The following is a 16,942-nucleotide window of genomic DNA, read 5'->3' as shown; positions in this document are numbered from 1 at the left end:
CTTTCCAGGTGCAGATCCATGGTCTTGCAAGACTAACGGATGCCTTAATTTGTACAGAGAAAACAAGTATACATTGCATGCCATCTGTACAGATAACTTCAAACATGTGTACATTAAGGTACTATAAAAAATTTTTAAAAACAGAATGCAGACTATAGTGCTACAATAAGAGACAGAGTGCAGTACAGGTGGACAATAAAGTGCGAGGGTCATGATGAGGTCAATTGTGAGGCCAAATGTCCATCTTGTTTTACAAGAGGACGATTCAAGAGTCTTACTTACTTACTGCCCGTTATGCCACTGGCTTTTAGCACAGCAATGAAGGTCCTCCATCTCTGGCAGTGTTCAGGTCTTCCTTCATCATGTCAGTAGCTTCCCCTCGGTTTTCACTACTGTCAGTCATGCAAGTCCCGGGTGGAGACTCAGGAATACCGTCGCACTCCGATCTCGGAGGATTCTTCACTGCTGTTTCCATAACAATTTTGTTTTACCAGTCAAGGTTGTTAACCCTGAGCTGAGCACTCGAACCTGGAGGACTGGTGGACCACTCTCAGTCTGGCCTCCACCCTTTGACCTGTTTGGCATGGGTGACCCTCCCAAGCGCCGACGCGTGAAGCACTGGCTCCAGCCAACATACAGTAGCTCTCTGGATCATTGAAGCATGCAAGCCTCCAGACCATGACAAGGGTGTGGTCCTCTTGGGGGATTCAATAGTCTTATACCAGCAGAATAGAAGCAGTGCTCGAACCTGGCGATATTCATTAGTATGCTAGCTCTCAGGGCAATCCCATCAGCCCCACTCTCCCACTTAGTTGATAACCAGATTATTATTGTCACGGGTTCTGGGGTACCGTAAAACCTTTGTTTTGCATACCACCCATACAGATCATTTCATCACATTTGCACGTCATGGTGGTCCAGAGGAATCACAATAACAGAACAAAGTGTCTTATTTCTATAACTCTAAGACACTTTGTTCTGTTATTGTGATAAAAGATCTAAAAGAAGAGAATAGAAGTAATGGGTAGATCTACTTCAGGGAAAAGAGGTTTGCATGCATCTCAGTTTTAAATGACCAGCCTCAGAGTTAGTCTTGTTTGTGACCATCCATCAGAGGAAATGTCTCGGCATCTACCCCGTGGGGATACGCTTGAATAAGTTCACAACACATTCTTCTAACAGAGTTAGCATCCTCAGGCGACGGATGTTCTGTTGCAGGAGTGATGAGGTTAGATGATATTCAGTCAGACAGTTATGACTGGGTGGCGGCACAGCAGTGTAGTGATCAGCACAATGCTTTTCAGCACCAGTGACCCAGGTTCAATTCCCGTCTCTGCCTGTAAGTCCTCCCCGTGACCATACGGGTTTCCTCCGGGTGCTCCAGTTTCCTCCCATATTCCAAAGATGTATGAGTTAGTAGGTGAATTGGTCATTGTAGGTTGTCCCGTGATTAGGCGAGGGTTAAATCGGGGGTTGCTGGGCAGTGTGGCTCGAAGGGCCGGAAGGGCCTACTCTGTGCTGTATCTCCGTAAATAAATAAAGTTATACAGTTATACCCCACAGAAACAGGCCCTCTGGCCCCACATCCATGTTGGTCAAGGGTCCTATCTGACCTAGTAACTTTTGCCCACATTTGGTCTGTACCCCTCTAAACTTTTTCCATCTATCTACCTGTCCAAATCGTCCGCCAACTGGAAATTCCAGATGCGACCTAACGACGACGACGATCTTCAGTACAATGCTCTCCTTGTGTAGTTTAGTAGGATTGTTGACATACCCTGCCTCAGTTTAATGTGTTGTTAATGAGATGGGACTAACAGTCTACCCCTGACTATCTGACTGAGTGTGAGGTTATACCATATGCTTACACTCTGGTGGGGAACACAGAATCAGAACCACGTTTGATATTCAAAGTTCAAAGTAACTTTCATTATCAAAGTACATATATGTCACTGTATGCAATCCTGGCATTCATTTTCCTGCAGGGGTACCCAGCAAATCTATAGAATAATAACTATAACAGAATCAATGAAAGATCAGCCGGTGTGCAGAAGACAACAAAGTGTGCAAATGCAAATATAAATAGCAATAAATAACGAGAACACAGGATAGCAAGATAAAGATTCCTCAAAGTGAGGTTATTCGTTGTGGGAACATCTCAATGTATGGGCAAGTGAGTGCAATTATTCCCTTGATGGTTGTGGGGCGATAACTGTTCTTAAACCTGGTGGTGCAAGTCCTGAGGCTCTTGTACCTTCTACTTGATGGCAGTAGCGAGAAAAGGGCATAACCTGGGTGGTGGGGATATCTGCTGATGGATCCCACAACACCATTTTAATGGTTGGGAGGGCTTTACCTGTGATGTACTGAGCTGAATCCATTCGATTTTGTAGGATTTTCCATTTAGAGGCATTAATGTTTCTATAGCAGGTCGTGATGCAGAATACGTTGTGAAATATGTTGTTGTGCTGCAGTACTATATTGCAATACATTCATAAAACATTATAAATTACAATAAGAAATAATAAGTAGTACAAAAAGAGGGAAAAGTTATCTAGAGATGAGGTACCTATCACTTTTCCCGTCATAGATAAACAGCAAAATTGAAAAATACTCAGGGAATTATTCATTGTAACAACGTATGGTTTATATGCTGTGTTCGATAACTGTATGTAATGACTAACCAGTATACAATGTAATGACGTTACCTTGCCTGCTTTTCCTTGTCTTATTAGCAACCACCTCACCAGCTAACTACAACACCCCCACCACTAACATCCACACCACTAACAGTGTCGACCCCTCGCCTAATGGTAAGACAAATGTACCTTTAATTTTTAATATAATTTGCTATAACGGAGGCAGCGGGTATGAAGGCTTGGCAGTGTGCCAGCAATCTCCCACCAGCTCCCCTATTGCAATTACAGTGTGAGATAGTTTCAGGGGGTAATCACTTTTACTGATAAAGAAGAATTATATGTGTAAATATAAGTATGATTTGTAACTTTCATGTTTTGTAACCTTGTAACTTTTTTTACCAGGATGGCTTATTATAGTTTAAATTTCAGAAAAGTATTAGTTTAGTGATAATACATTTTAGAATTTTGTATTGTATACAGAACATGAATGCAACTAAATATAGTGTTAAATATTTTGCAATAGATTGTTATAGCGTGTTAGAATACATTCATTTTTACTTAATACTGTAGCATGTAAGACATAAGACATAGGAGCAGAATTAGACCATTCAACCCATTGAGTGAGATTTATTATTCGCCTTCTCCACATTACCTCTGATACTATTAAAAACCAAGAGCCAATCAACCTCTGCTTTAAACATACACAATGACTTCACCTCCACAGCGGTCTGTCACCATGAATCTCACAGACTCACCACTCTCTGGCGAAAGAAATTCCTCCTCATCTCTGTTGCAAGGGGATGCCCCTCTATTCTGAGGCTGTTCCCTCTGGTCCTAGACTCCTCAACTATAAGAAACATCTCCTCTACATCCACTCAGTCTAGGCCTTTCAATATCCAACAGGTTTCATTGTGGTACCCTGTCATTCCTCTAAGCTCCAGCGAGTACAGGACCCTGTCCAATGCCATCACATCTTTTCTTAGATAAGGAGCCCAAAACTGCTCACAATACTCCATGAACTCCAACCACTGCCTTATGAAGCATCTGCGAAGGGTTTTGGCCCAAAATGTCGACTGTACTTTTTTTCCACTGATGCTGCCTGTCCTGCTGGGTTTCTCCAGTATTTTGTGTGCGTTGCTCGGATTCCCAGCATCTGCAGATTTTCTCTTGTTTGTGATCAGGGTTACATCCTTGCTTTTATAATCCAGTCCTTTCTAAATGAATGCCAGCATTGCATTTGTTCTGTTGAAAAGTTTCGGCCCGAAACGTGGACTGTACTCTTTTCCACAGATGCCGCCTGGCCTGCTGAGTTCCTCCAGCATTTTGTGTGTGTTGCTTGGATTTCCAGCATCTGCAGATTTTGTCTTGTTTGTGATTGTATTTGCCCTCTTCACCACCGATTTAACCTGCTACCCTAGGGGTAGTATGTCATGATGTAAAACCTGGATTATAACGGAGTTTAAAGAAAGTTACAAGCGTGAAGTGTGTGTGTAACATCTGACCAATCACAGTGTAGAAAACGTGGTTGAGAACAATCATTCACCCATCGATTCACACAATTTTCATCTTTCAAACTTCCTCCGCAGAACATCCGTGTCTGTTCAGAGCATTACTATCCCATATGGTGTACATTTTAATTATGCTTCTGCTTTGTGTAAAGTTGCTCTATACCTATTCATTATAATTTAAGACCTGGTGCACGATACACTGGATCCACATTATAGCATATGACATGGGAATGGGTAATCTGTTCACAAACAGCATATTGATGCTGGAGTATGCTGTGAGCTGCTCTACACTAAAAACCGTGAAACTCAGCAGCTTTAAAGATGCAATGGACAGTCAACCATCTCGACTTTATATTAAGTAATGGTGGCATGGTGCACTGTGCTGAATGCTAGATTATGAACGATATATTACATGATTCACTCATTGCATACAGTTCTATTCATAAGACCATAAGACTCTGGAGCAGAATTAGGCTATTTGGTCCATTGAGTCTGCTCCATCATTCAATCACGGCTGATTTATTTTCTTTTTCAACCCCATTCTTCTACCTTCTGCACATAACCTGAGACACCCTTACTAATCAAAAAACTTTAAAGATACCCAATGACTTGGCCTCCACTGCCATCTCTGGCAATGCGTTCCACAGATTGACCACTCTCTACCATAAGAAAATCCTCCTCCTCTCTGTTCTAAAGGGACGTCCTTGCATTCTGTGACTGTGCTCTCTGGTCATAGACTCCCCCACTCTAGGAAACATTGTCTCTATGTCTATCTGTCTAGCCCTTTCACTATCTAACTATCTATCTATCTATCTATCTATTTATTTATTTAGGGATACAGCCACAGCCACAATTACCCCTAACTCAATCATGGAACAATTTACAATGACCGATTAACCTACCTTATACGTCTTTGGGCTGTGGGAGGAAACTGGAGCACCCCGTGGAAAACCCCTGCACTGCACAGGGAGGACGTACAGACTCCTTGCAGAGGGTGCTGGGTTTGAACTCTGATGCCCTGAGCTGCAATAGCGTTGCACTAACTGCTACGCTACTGTGGTGCTCTACAATATTTGGTAGGTTTCAATGAGATACCCGATCATTCTTTGAAACTGCAGTGAGTACAGGCTCGGAGCCATCAATCGCCCCTCATATGCTTTGCTCTTGCATTCCTGGGATCATTCTTGTGAACCTTCCCTGGACCATCTCCAATGCCAAAACATCCTTTTTGGATAAGGGGCACAAAATATGTGGCCCTATTTACTGTATAACAAAATTGCCCAATTAGCTTCCCAAAATTAATCCCCTTGCACTAATTGAGGTTAAATCCCATCTGCCAACACTCTGCCTAAATCATCATCACTCTTTTGGCACTATAGGGTCAAAGAATCATAGAACACCTCAACACAAAAACAGGCCCTTCAGCCTACCTAGTTCATGCTAAACTATCAATCTGCCTTGTCCCAGTGACCTGCATCAGGACCATAGCTCTCCATAGTCCTCCCATCCATGTACCTATCCAAGTTTTTCTTAGATGTTGAAGTCAAACCCACATCTACCACTTCTGCTGGCAGCTCGTTCACCCTCTCACCTTCCTCCGAGTGAAGAAATTCCACACCCACCCCTCCGTTCGCCTTAAAACATTTTACCTTTTTCCGTACTCTATGCCCGTTAGTTTGTCTCATCCAGCCTCAGTGGAAAAAGCCTACATACATTTACCCTATCTATACCCCTCATAATTTTCTCTAACTCTATTAAATCTCCCCTCAATATTCTACTTTCCAGGAAATAATGTCCAAACCAATTCACCATTTCCTAATAACTTCTGCCTCCAGTCCTGGCAAAATCCTCATAACTTTTCTCTGCACTCTGTCAATCTTATTGACATCTTTCCTGTAGGTAGGTGACCAAAACTGTACACAATACTCTAAATTAGGTCTCACCAACATCTTATACAACCTCAACATAACATCCCGATTCCTGTACTCAATACTATGATTTATGAAGGCCAATGTACCAAAGCTTTCTTTACCCTATCTATCTATGAGACCACTTTCAAGGAATTATGGATCTGTGTACCCAGATCCCTTTGTTCTACCACATTCCTCGGTGGCCTACTGTTCACTTTGTAAGTCCTATCCCGGTTTGTCCTTCCAAAGCACAACACCTCATAGTTGGCAGCATTAAATTCCATCTGCCATTTTTTAGCCCATTTTTTCAGCCGGTCCAGATCCCACAGCTTGCTTTGATAGTCTTCCTTGCTGTCCACTACACTCCCAATCTTGGTGTCATATTCAAAGTTACTGATTCAGTTTACCACATTATCATCCAGATCTCTGCTGGTAAAGAGTGGCATCAAATCAGTAGAAAGATGTGACATAGGACCGGAAGATATTTTAACCTTGTGAGTTGAATTAAGAAGCTGCAAGGGTTAAAAGACCCTGGTTGCAGTTATATACAGGCCTCCAAACAAGTAGCTAGGATGTGGACCAAAGATTACAATGGCCAGTGGAAAAGGCATGTCAGAAGGGCAATGTTATGATAGTCATGGGAGATTTTAACATGCAGGTAGATTGGATTCAGGTTGCTAATTGATTTCAAGAGAATGAATTTGAATGTCTAGTCCTTTTACATTATGGGATTCTCAGTCAGTATGTGGAGAATAAAATCAGCTATTGTCACTATCTTATGTTTCTTGCAACAATCTGCGATCTCTCTAAAAATTTGCTCCACTGAATCCCGCTGACTGTTGGGTGGTCTATAATATCATCCCCTGAATGTGGTCATCCCCACTTTGTGCTTCAGTTCCATCCGTGTACTCACTAGACGAGTTCTCCAGTCTATCTTGACTGAGTACTGCTGTGACATTTTCCTTGAGGAACTTTTCCCGGAGAGTGGTGAATCTGTGGAATTCTCTGCCCAATGAAGCAGCGAAGGCTACCTCAGTGAATATATCTAAGACAAGGTTGGATAGATTTTTGCATAGAAGGGAAATTAAGGGTTATGGAGAAAAGGCAGGTAGGTGGAGATGAGTTCATGGCCAGATCAGCCATGATCTTATTGAATGGCGGAGAAGGCTTGATGGGGCAGGTGGCCTACTCCTGCTCCCATTTCTTATGTTCTTATGTTCTGACTAGTAATGTCATCCATCCCTCCTCCTTTAATCCATCCCGCTCTATCACATCTAAAACAATGGCACTCTGAAACATTGATCTGCCAGTCCTGCTCCTCCTGCAACCACGTTTCACTAATGGCTACAATGTCATAATTCCATGTGCTAATCTATGCCCTATCTAAGGAGAAGTTGTCTCTCTCTACAATCTGTGCCACAAGACCATTGATCTCTCTTTCTTAAAGTCTCTCAAGAAGCCAACACAAGGGCTTCAGAGTCTCTCCCTGTTGCAGCAAGCACATTTTCTTCCAGTGGGGGAATGGAGAAGATTCCAGTTTAGGAAATCCTTTACTATGGCACCTTGAGTGGATTTTCTGAGAATTCCCAGGTGGCTCACCGAGGGAAGTTCTCCCCTTCAGAGGAGTAGTGAGTAGCACTCAGACCGCTTTGAAGTTCATTCAGCTGTGTGATCAATATCTTGCATTTGATTACGTCACAAAGGCACAGGTACTCCACGCACTGAAGTCACCACGCATGGACCTCGGGAGAGCACAGAGTCGAGTAAGTCACTGGATGCTCAGTCCAATAATGTCTTCATAGATAGGATGGTGGGTGGATGGGGTGGTATGTAGTATTAATAAGAACTTATTTATAAAGCGCTTTTCATACCGATGAAGTTCAAATTGCTTTACAATGGGATAAAGTGCAAACATGAAAATAAAAGACAAAACATTTTAGTTAATAGCAAAGTTAAATAAGTAGGTTTTGATTTGGCGTTTAAGAGTGTCAACTGAGTCTGCATCCCTTACTGTTTTAGATATTGAATTCCATAGTTTAGGAGCGTAGTTCAAAAAAGCTGACCTGCCAATTATCTTTTGACGGAGACTGTTTAAACTTAAGGGGCCGGCGGAAGAAGACGTGAGAGCTTGAGCAGGATTATAAAACAAAAGTGATTCTTTGATGTACTTTGGTCACAGACCATTGAGAGCTCGAAGAACAAGTGAGAGAAATTTAAAATTAATTCTGAAACATTCAGGGAGGTACATGTCTGCCACTGAGGGGGGCTGCAACACTCCTGACCTCGAATACACGTCCACAATCCCTTATCCGAAATCTTTGGGGCCAGTTGCACTTCAGAACTCAGAATTTTCTGGATTTCAGAAGATTGATTACTTGTTACTTGTTACATACACCTGTTAGGGTGCATTCTCCAGTTACCTTATAAGGTAACCGTAGCCTTCAGCCAGAAGCAGATGTCATCAGGTGGTTCCCAACCTTCACCGAGTGTTTCGACCCTTAACCACGACACTCTCCAGTTGGTGGGCCGGCAGTGGTGGCCAAATCACTGCCCGTCTGCTCCTGGCTTCCAGCTCCCCTCCTCTGGCCCACTCAAAATCCAATAAGAGGCTCGTTTTGCCTCTTCCCCCATCCTACGAGCTGCTTGTTTTTTTGCTCCTTTTGTCCAGGCCCAGAGCTGACAACAACTGCCATGCTGATTTGGCTGGGAAACCTCTGCAGCCGATCTCCACAGGGAACAACCACGCCTGCCATCCCTTGTCTTTACACTCCTGCACTAAGGGCTGGTACTTCAAGGCCTTTCTCTGGTGGGCCTCTTCCCATCCCTCCTCCCACGGCGCAGTCAGCTCAACCAGAATTATTTTCCTGTCTTCAGTTGACCACAGTACAACGTCCGGGCATAGGTTTGTGTGCACCACATCCGGGAACTGCAGCCTCCTTCCCATATCAACTCTCATCTCCCAGGACCTGGCCGTTAGCTGCAGATTGGGCTTTGGTTGTAAGTCCTGGCTCCCTCTTTGATGAAGGTGATGGCCTTCCTCAAATCTGTGCCAGCCGTCCTCTTCTTGCATCTCTCTCGCTCCAGTGTGTCAGCAAGAGCCAGAAGCACCTTATCATGGCGCCATCTATGCCGTCCTTGAGTTAGAGCTGTTTAACACCCGGCCAGTATATGAGCCAGTGTCCCCTTTTGACCACGAGCTTATAGTTCAGGTCCTCCCTCATCCCCCATGTGTACAGATGTAATGACGAAGGAAGGGTGTCATACACGGATCACAAGAGGAAGGAAATACGGAGGGCTGCAGTCTCCATAATTCTACCCATGAGATCTTGCACTAAGGAGAAGTTGTCTCTCTCTACAATCTGTGCCACAAGACCATTGATCTCTCTTTCTTAAAGTCTCCCAAGAAGCCAACACAAGGGCTTCAAGGTCTCTCCCTGTTGCAGCAAGCACATTTTCTTCCAGTGGGGGACTGGAGAAGATTCCAGTTTAGGAAATCCTTTACTATGGCACCTTGAGTGGATTTTCTGAGAATTCCCAGGTGGCTCACCGAGGGAAGTTCTCCCCTTCAGAGGAGTAGTGAGTAGCACTCAGACCGCTTTGAAGTTCATTCAGCTGTGTGATCAATATCTTGCATTTGATTACGTCACAAAGGCACAGGTGCTCCACGCACTGAAGTCACCACGCATGGACCTCGGGAGAGCACAGAGTCAAGTAAGTCACTGGATGCTCAGTCCAATAATGTCTTCATAGATAGGATGGTGGGTGGATGGGGTGGTATGTAGTATTAATAAGAACTTATTTATAAAGCGCTTTTCATACCGATGAAGTTCAAATTGCTTTACAATGGGATAAAGTGCAAACATGAAAATAAAAGACAAAACATTTTAGTTAATAGCAAAGTTAAATAAGTAGGTTTTGATTTGGCGTTTAAGAGTGTCAACTGAGTCTGCATCCCTTACTGTTTTAGGTATTGAATTCCATAGTTTAGGAGCGTAGTTCGAAAAAGCTGACCTGCCAATTATCTTTTGACGGAGACTGTTTAAACTTAAGGGGCCGGCGGAAGAAGACGTGAGAGCTTGAGCAGGATTACAAAACAAAAGTGATTCTTTGATGTACTTTGGTCCCAGACCATTGAGAGCTCGAAGAACAAATGAGAGAAATTTAAAATTAATTCTGAAACATTCAGGGAGGTACATGTCTGCCACTGAGGGGGGCTGCAACATTCCTGACCGCGAATACCAGCCTGGCCCTGGAGTGCTTTAGCCTACTGTTGGGAACTGACCAAAAAGGCTGCCTTATTTGTGACGAGAGATTCTGCAGGTGCCGAAAATCCAGAGCAACACACACAAAATGCTGGAGGAACTGAGCAGGTCAGGCATCATCTCTGTATGGGAATAAACTGTTGGATGTTTTGAGCCGAGACCCTTCTCCATGGTTGGAAAGGAAGGGGGAGGAGGCCAGAAGAAGAAGATGGGGGCTGAGGAGGTCAGACAACCTAAAGGCATGAACATTTCTCCTCCCTCTCTCTTCTCTTTTCTTATACTGTATTCAGCATTCTGGCTCTACTCTCACCCCTTCTCTTCTCCTCACCTGCCCATCACCGCCCTCTCAGTGTCCTCCTCTTTACTTTTCTCCTACGGGCCACTATCTTCTTCTATCAGATTCCTTCTTCTTCAGCCCTTTACCTCTTCCACTTATCACCTCCTGGTTTCTTAATTAATCTCCCCTTCCCCCACCCACTCAGCTTGCCCTCCACCTGGTCTCACCAATCACCCACCTGCTTGTACTCTTCCCCTCCCTCCCTCCCTCCCTCCTCCTCATACTGCCTTCCGCCCCTTTTCCTTTCCAGTTCTGATGAAGGGTCTTGGCCTAAAGCATTGACTGTATATATCACTCCATAGATGCTGCCTGACCTGCTGAGTTCCTCCAGCATTTTGTGTTTGTTGCCTTATCATTGGGATCCGCTGGATTGGTGGAGAATACCCCTTCTTTTCAGTAGACAAATAAGCAGCATATCTGAGCGTTACAGATTATTGAAAAGATTACAGATGGATTACCTGTTCACTAGCATTAAAGCTGCACTTACTGGCAGTTCTATTGCTTTTTGCTCTGGAGTGCAACATAGGCTCCACCTCGGGCCACTTGTACTGATGTCTCAGTTACTATTAAGGACCACATTTCTGCACAGACAACCTGCTGGGCCAAGAGTGTAATTTCAGTTCTCTTGCGTTAACCAAGGCAGCCAAACAGCACAGTCTCCCAAAGCACATCGTGCAATGGCGCTGACAGTGAAGGTCGGGAGAAGGTGATGGTGATACTCTCCATTAGCTTGGGCGCAGTTGGTGGGTGGCTGATGTCGCCAAGTCAGCGACACAACTCAACACATTGTAGCCTCTGGGAGCCATTAGGTCATCATTTAGCCCCGTAAAGAGCGCAAGCACGGAAATTGAGACAGGCAGCACCACCTAACTAGAAGGTACTGCAACTGGTATGACGTAGAGTTTCATCGGAAAAAAATTGTGTTGTTACTTCTGGTCAGCAGGTTGGAAACTGTCCACCTTATCTCCCATTCTAATCAAAAACAAAACTTTTGATATAACCTCCATTTTCCAGGAATTGTTTCCCTTTAAGCAGGTGGGATGTGATCCATTATATGTCTAGAAGTGCTGGTGCTTGTGAGGGTGAGCGTTGGGACTGATGGTGACGATGGTGGTGGATCGGATGGTGGAGGCACCATCTTACGTTGTGCTAGTCTTACTGGGTAGGTCATCTTCATCAGGCTGGCTATTTCCCTTGAGATACTTCTCAGATCCCGTAAAGAGGACAACCACAAGCAGTGACATAATTGCTGCACTCAATCCCTTAGCCTCCTCATCTTGTTGTTCATCTTCCAGCAATGTGTAATTGTGACCATGCATATGGGCTTGAGAGATAACCAGTGAGCCATCCTACTAATATCAGGAGGGATGACAATCTACAGATGTCCAAGATACAATGGGCCACAACAAGAGTGTTCATGTTTAAGTTCCCACTCTTTGCTTCTCTGCTGCCTGACCAATAGTACATCAAAAAGTACATTTCCATAGTAGCCATCAATCACTTGAGTTGAGCATGATGTTCTCCTAAGGGGTTATCTATTGATGGGACCTCAGCTGGCTGATCCTCATGTTCTGGTGTGGATTCTAATTAGACCATAAAATAGAGGTGCACAATTAGGCCATCTGGCCCATCAATTTACTGTATCTCTGCCATTCAATCATGACCATTTTTCCATCTCATTCTCTCCACAACCATTAATCCCCCCCACCAGAATAGTATAGATCCTATCAACCTCTGCTTTAAATATAGGACCATAAGATATAGGAGTTGTTTAGGCCATTTGGTCCATTGAGTCTGCTCTGCCATTTCATCATGGCTGATCCATTTTTTCTTTCTGCTCCAATCTCCAATCTCCTGCCTACACCCCCCACCCCAATCCCAACATGCCCTGATCAACCAAGAACCTATCAACCTCTGCCTGAAATATAAATACAGACTTGGCCTCTGCAGCTGCCTGTGGCAAGGAATTCCTCAGATTCTCCGCTCTCTGGCTAAAGAATATCCTCCTCATCTCCATTCTAAAAGGATGCCCCTCTGTTGTGAGGCTGTGTCCTCTCGTCTTACACTCTCCCACCATAGGAAGCATCCTCTCTACATCCACTCTACCAAGGCCTTTCACAATTCAATAGATTTTAATTAGGTCACCCTTCATTCTTCTGAATTCTAGTGACTGCCAGCCCAGAGCAAACTGACACTCTTCATATGACAAGCCGTGATACTCAATGACTTGGCCTCACAGCCGTCTGTGGCAATGAATTCCACAGATTCACTACCCTCTGGCTAAAGAAATTCCTCAGTTTTCAAGGGATGGGATTTTATTCTGAGGCAGTGTTGTTGGATCTTAGATACTCTTACTAATGGAAACATCGTCTCCATCTCCACTCGATCTCAGCTTTTTAGAATCCATAGTTGGAGGAACCTTGAATAAGAAAAATAAAAGGGAAATATTTAGCCCAGGAGGGTTCTGTGGAAAGAGAAACATTTCTAATCAAGGAACTTTTCAACCCTGAAATTATAGGTTAATTACTTGCCCCTTAATGGTTATCATTTTTGTGGATTTGGAGAGTTTTCACATAGGAATTTCAATTGGGAATGTGCTTGATCTGCGAGATGGATCAACATTTGTTTTCAGTTTCGTGGTATTGGCCTTGAACCTTAGACCACAGGGGAGGAGGCACGCTGTTGACTTGTCAGGCTGTCTGAGGATAAGCTGCATCAGCATATGAGAGAGGATGAAGTTAGCTTTCTCCAGAAACTGGGATGAAGTAAATAGAAGACTTTAATACAGCCCAAATTGACCTCTCAATTCCATGTATGAAACCGCCTGAGCCAGAAATAATATTTTTGTTCAAAAGTATACTTTATTGGTAATGTGTGCACAGTCAGTATAAATGGGACTTTCTTTTCTCTATGTTCATTATACCATTACATACAGCACGCCTCAGTAAAGCAGCCATCATAGTCAAAGACCCCACCTACCCTGGACGTTCTCTCTTGTTTGCTCTCCCATCGGGTAGAAGATACAAAAGCCTGAACACACGTACTATCACGCTCAAGGACAGCTTACTACCCTACTGTCATAAGACATCTGAACAGTCCCTTACTACGATAACATGTACCTAGTTACGATCTTGCGGTTTCTCACTGTATCTCGGTACACGTCTCAATAACAAACCAACACCAATTCCAGTTCAATACCACTCACACTTCTTTCTTAAACAACATGCCTGGGAAGCGTTTAATAGACTCTTGTACTGCTGGACACGGTTACCCGGGTTTGGCTGGATTCCTGTCTGGAAGCCAGGCTATACACAGGTTTGGCATAGCACTGATCTCAATCTTTAATGGAGAAACAGTCTCTACCTACACCACACTTTTGACCTATGACTTCCAGACTCCTACTGCTCTTTGGAACTCCCTTCCTTCTAATCTTCTGATTTAAATACAGATCATTAACTGCTAAATGACAATAAACGAGGACTGAGTGTCCTCATAATCTAATCTAAAGGGAATAGATCCTTCCTATTCATTTGATTCATCTTCCCACCATGACCAAGAAAACACCTTTACTTCCTCAGGAGGCTAAAGAAATTCAACATATCACCTTTGACCCTCACCAACTTTTATCAAATCACCACAGAAAGCATCCTATCTGGATGCACCATGATTTAGTATGTGACTGCTTTGCCGCCCCCCCACCCCCCCCCACCCCGACCGCAAGAAACTGCAGAGAGTTGTGGCCGTAGCTCAGCACATCACGGAAATCAGCTTCCCCTCCATGGACTCTGTCTACACTTCTCACTGGCTCAGTAAAACAGCCAACGTAATCAAATACCCCACCTACCCCAGACATTCCCTCTTTTCCTCTCTCCCATTGTGTAGAAGATAATAGAGCCTGAAAGCATGGACTATCAGGCTCAAGGACAGCTTCTATCCCATTGTCATCAGACCATTGAACAGTTTCCCTGTACAATGAGAATGACCCTTGACCCCACAGTCTACTTTGTTGTGGCCTAACACCTTATTGTCTACCTGAACTGCACTCTCTCTGTAGCTGTTAAACTTTGTTCTTCTATTCTTGATTTCCCATGTATCAACTCAGAGTGCCAAGCTGATGAAATGATCTCTATGGATGACATGAAAAACAAAATTTTTCCCTGCACCTTCGTACATATGACAATAATAAACCAATTTATTAATTCCTGTCAAACCCACCCTGTCTCTCCTCTTATCTGGTTGGTTTTGGGTTTCAGTCCCCGCTTTATAGTCTGGGAGGAAGTGAAGGTAGTTCTCAAGATACATCAATGTGTACTAAAATTCAGAATGAAGGTTAACATGATGAATTAATAACGGTTTTTCCACTAACAGCTGGAAGTTTTAACAAACTAGATTTGCAGAGGTTCCAGGTTCTGCCAAATGAGTGCTGTCAGGGGTCAAATTGGCAGTTGGAGCAGAGATCGCGGAGGATCAGAAACCCGCTGGGGATCATCTCCACTCCACTGAGGATCCCCCTGAGACCCAGACCCAGCCCTTTGAAGCCAATATTCCCGCATGTGCATGATGCCTCGATTGTCTTCATCAAGACCGTCACCAAGAACTCACGTGTAACCAAGGAGTCAAATGCTTCAAAGAAGGCAGCTAGTAATGTCACTGCAATGAAACATCTTCCTCCAAGTTTCCTTCCCAACTTTTCTGGAGGTAACATTACAACCAATCAGAGTGCCAATACATCTGCACTGACTTCTGAATTCCTCACTAGGTTAACACAAGTGGGGAGGCAGTTCTGGGACTTGAAGTTTGCCAGCAAGAACTCACCAGTTAATGTTACAGAAAACACTGTTGAGATAATGGTTCCTGCTCCTGAAACCCATGAGGCCATCACCAGACTTGCTAGGATGGAAACGTTGAGTTTAAAGACAACTAATACTTCTGTACTATCATCTAACCAACGCAATTCTGGCCAAAGGTCATCTGATGAGTTAAACATATGTGAGATACAAACACAAGCACCCTTCCTGGTACTATACCATCCAATTAATCCCACTCCAACGAGGTCTCTACCAGAAGTAAGTGCAGACAGCATTGCATCTCCTGGGCATTTCCTATTTGGCTCATTCTGGCCTCCCACCAGTAATATGATGCAGCTGATAAATCCATTGAATACCCTAGGGGATCTGTTCATCAAAGAAACTTCAACACAATCTCTGCATGGCAATGTTGAGTCCTCAATAGACTCCCTTGGACCCAAGTTCTCTATTGAGCCTTCTAGTACCAAGTCTTCTAGCACTGCCTCACCAGAGGAGAATAGTCCCTGGACAGGTTGGGCAAATTCTTTGCTTGATCCGGGGCAATTTCCTTCCATCATCTTTAGCCCTCCTTTGGAAAGGCGCCAGAATGGTGTCAATGACACTCCGCTAATTCAAGTGGCCGACTTTCTCCACCTCACAACCAAGGACCAAGAACCTATGGCATCAACACAAAGGCTGCTTATTAACACTGAACAGATAGCAAATCAATTAAGGAAATCTCAAGAGTTCACACTGCTTTCAGGACAGTTTTTGGAAAGAAGCCAGATGTATGGCACTCCCGGTTCGGTCAAAAATGTGGACAAGGACCTTTCCCCCACATCAGGTGGGCTGCACAGCAAAATGAACCATGCCAATACTTTGATGTTTGTTTCTACACCCCTGACAATGTTGGACATGGTAAATCATTCTGCAATTCCAGATAGTTCCTTGGATATTTCTCCGAGTCTTACCAACTCTGAATTCCGTGTGGATCTCACTCAACTGCAGTCCGACTCAGAGAAATTGTCACTGGGATCTGCTGAGTACAGTGTCCATTTCTCCAATTCTCTGATAGTGCAGTCGGTTGAGGTCAGCACCACAGTAACACAGCTAGATTTAAGAACAAGTGACCAACAGAGTCAGGCATCAGTAGCAACAAGAGCCTTGGAATTGCAACTGGAAAATGCTTCACCAGTTAAGGACAGTCAGTGGAGTCAGTCTATGATTGAAGCCAGACCTTCCCTCCTTCCTCTCAGCAAACTGTTTGTAGATGAAGACTTCAGCCAAGTCTCGCTGACTCCTATCACACTGCATAACACACAAAGTATTTTCACTGAACCTATTGTGACAGAAAACATATGGGAGATGATGATGGACAAAAATACTGGATGGTTGACCAAAAATGCATGGATTTCCTTGCACAGCTCGTCCATCTTACCCTCTGGTACTTCTGATGTGGAGATTAAATCCTTAACCTCTGTGAGTCCAGATCCTGGGAA

General features: G+C 43.9%; 1 protein-coding gene across 6 annotated transcripts in view; it reads left to right on the top strand.

Annotated features, from left to right (window-relative positions):
* adgrg6 (adhesion G protein-coupled receptor G6) overlaps nucleotides 1-16,942 on the top strand; it is a 181,053-nt gene that overhangs the window by 80,635 nt on the left and 83,476 nt on the right. For 2 of the 6 annotated variants that reach the window (XM_072264785.1, XM_072264789.1), the window contains exons 7-9: nucleotides 2,736-2,813; nucleotides 7,761-7,820; nucleotides 9,709-9,768. The exons of 1 other annotated variant lie outside the window; for it this stretch is intronic. In XM_072264785.1, the coding sequence (XP_072120886.1) occupies nucleotides 2,736-2,813; nucleotides 7,761-7,820; nucleotides 9,709-9,768 (198 nt within the window). The remainder of the gene's footprint in view (nucleotides 1-2,735; nucleotides 2,814-7,760; nucleotides 7,821-9,708; nucleotides 9,769-16,942) is intronic. 3 more of the 6 variants (XM_072264787.1, XM_072264786.1, XM_072264788.1) reach the window with 3 other exon arrangements.

The sequence above is a fragment of the Mobula birostris genome, chromosome 8, assembly GCF_030028105.1.
Source record: "Mobula birostris isolate sMobBir1 chromosome 8, sMobBir1.hap1, whole genome shotgun sequence".
NCBI lineage: Eukaryota > Metazoa > Chordata > Chondrichthyes > Myliobatiformes > Myliobatidae > Mobula > Mobula birostris.
Note: the sequence above shows the minus strand (reverse complement) of the source record. Positions and strands in the feature narration are given on the sequence as shown.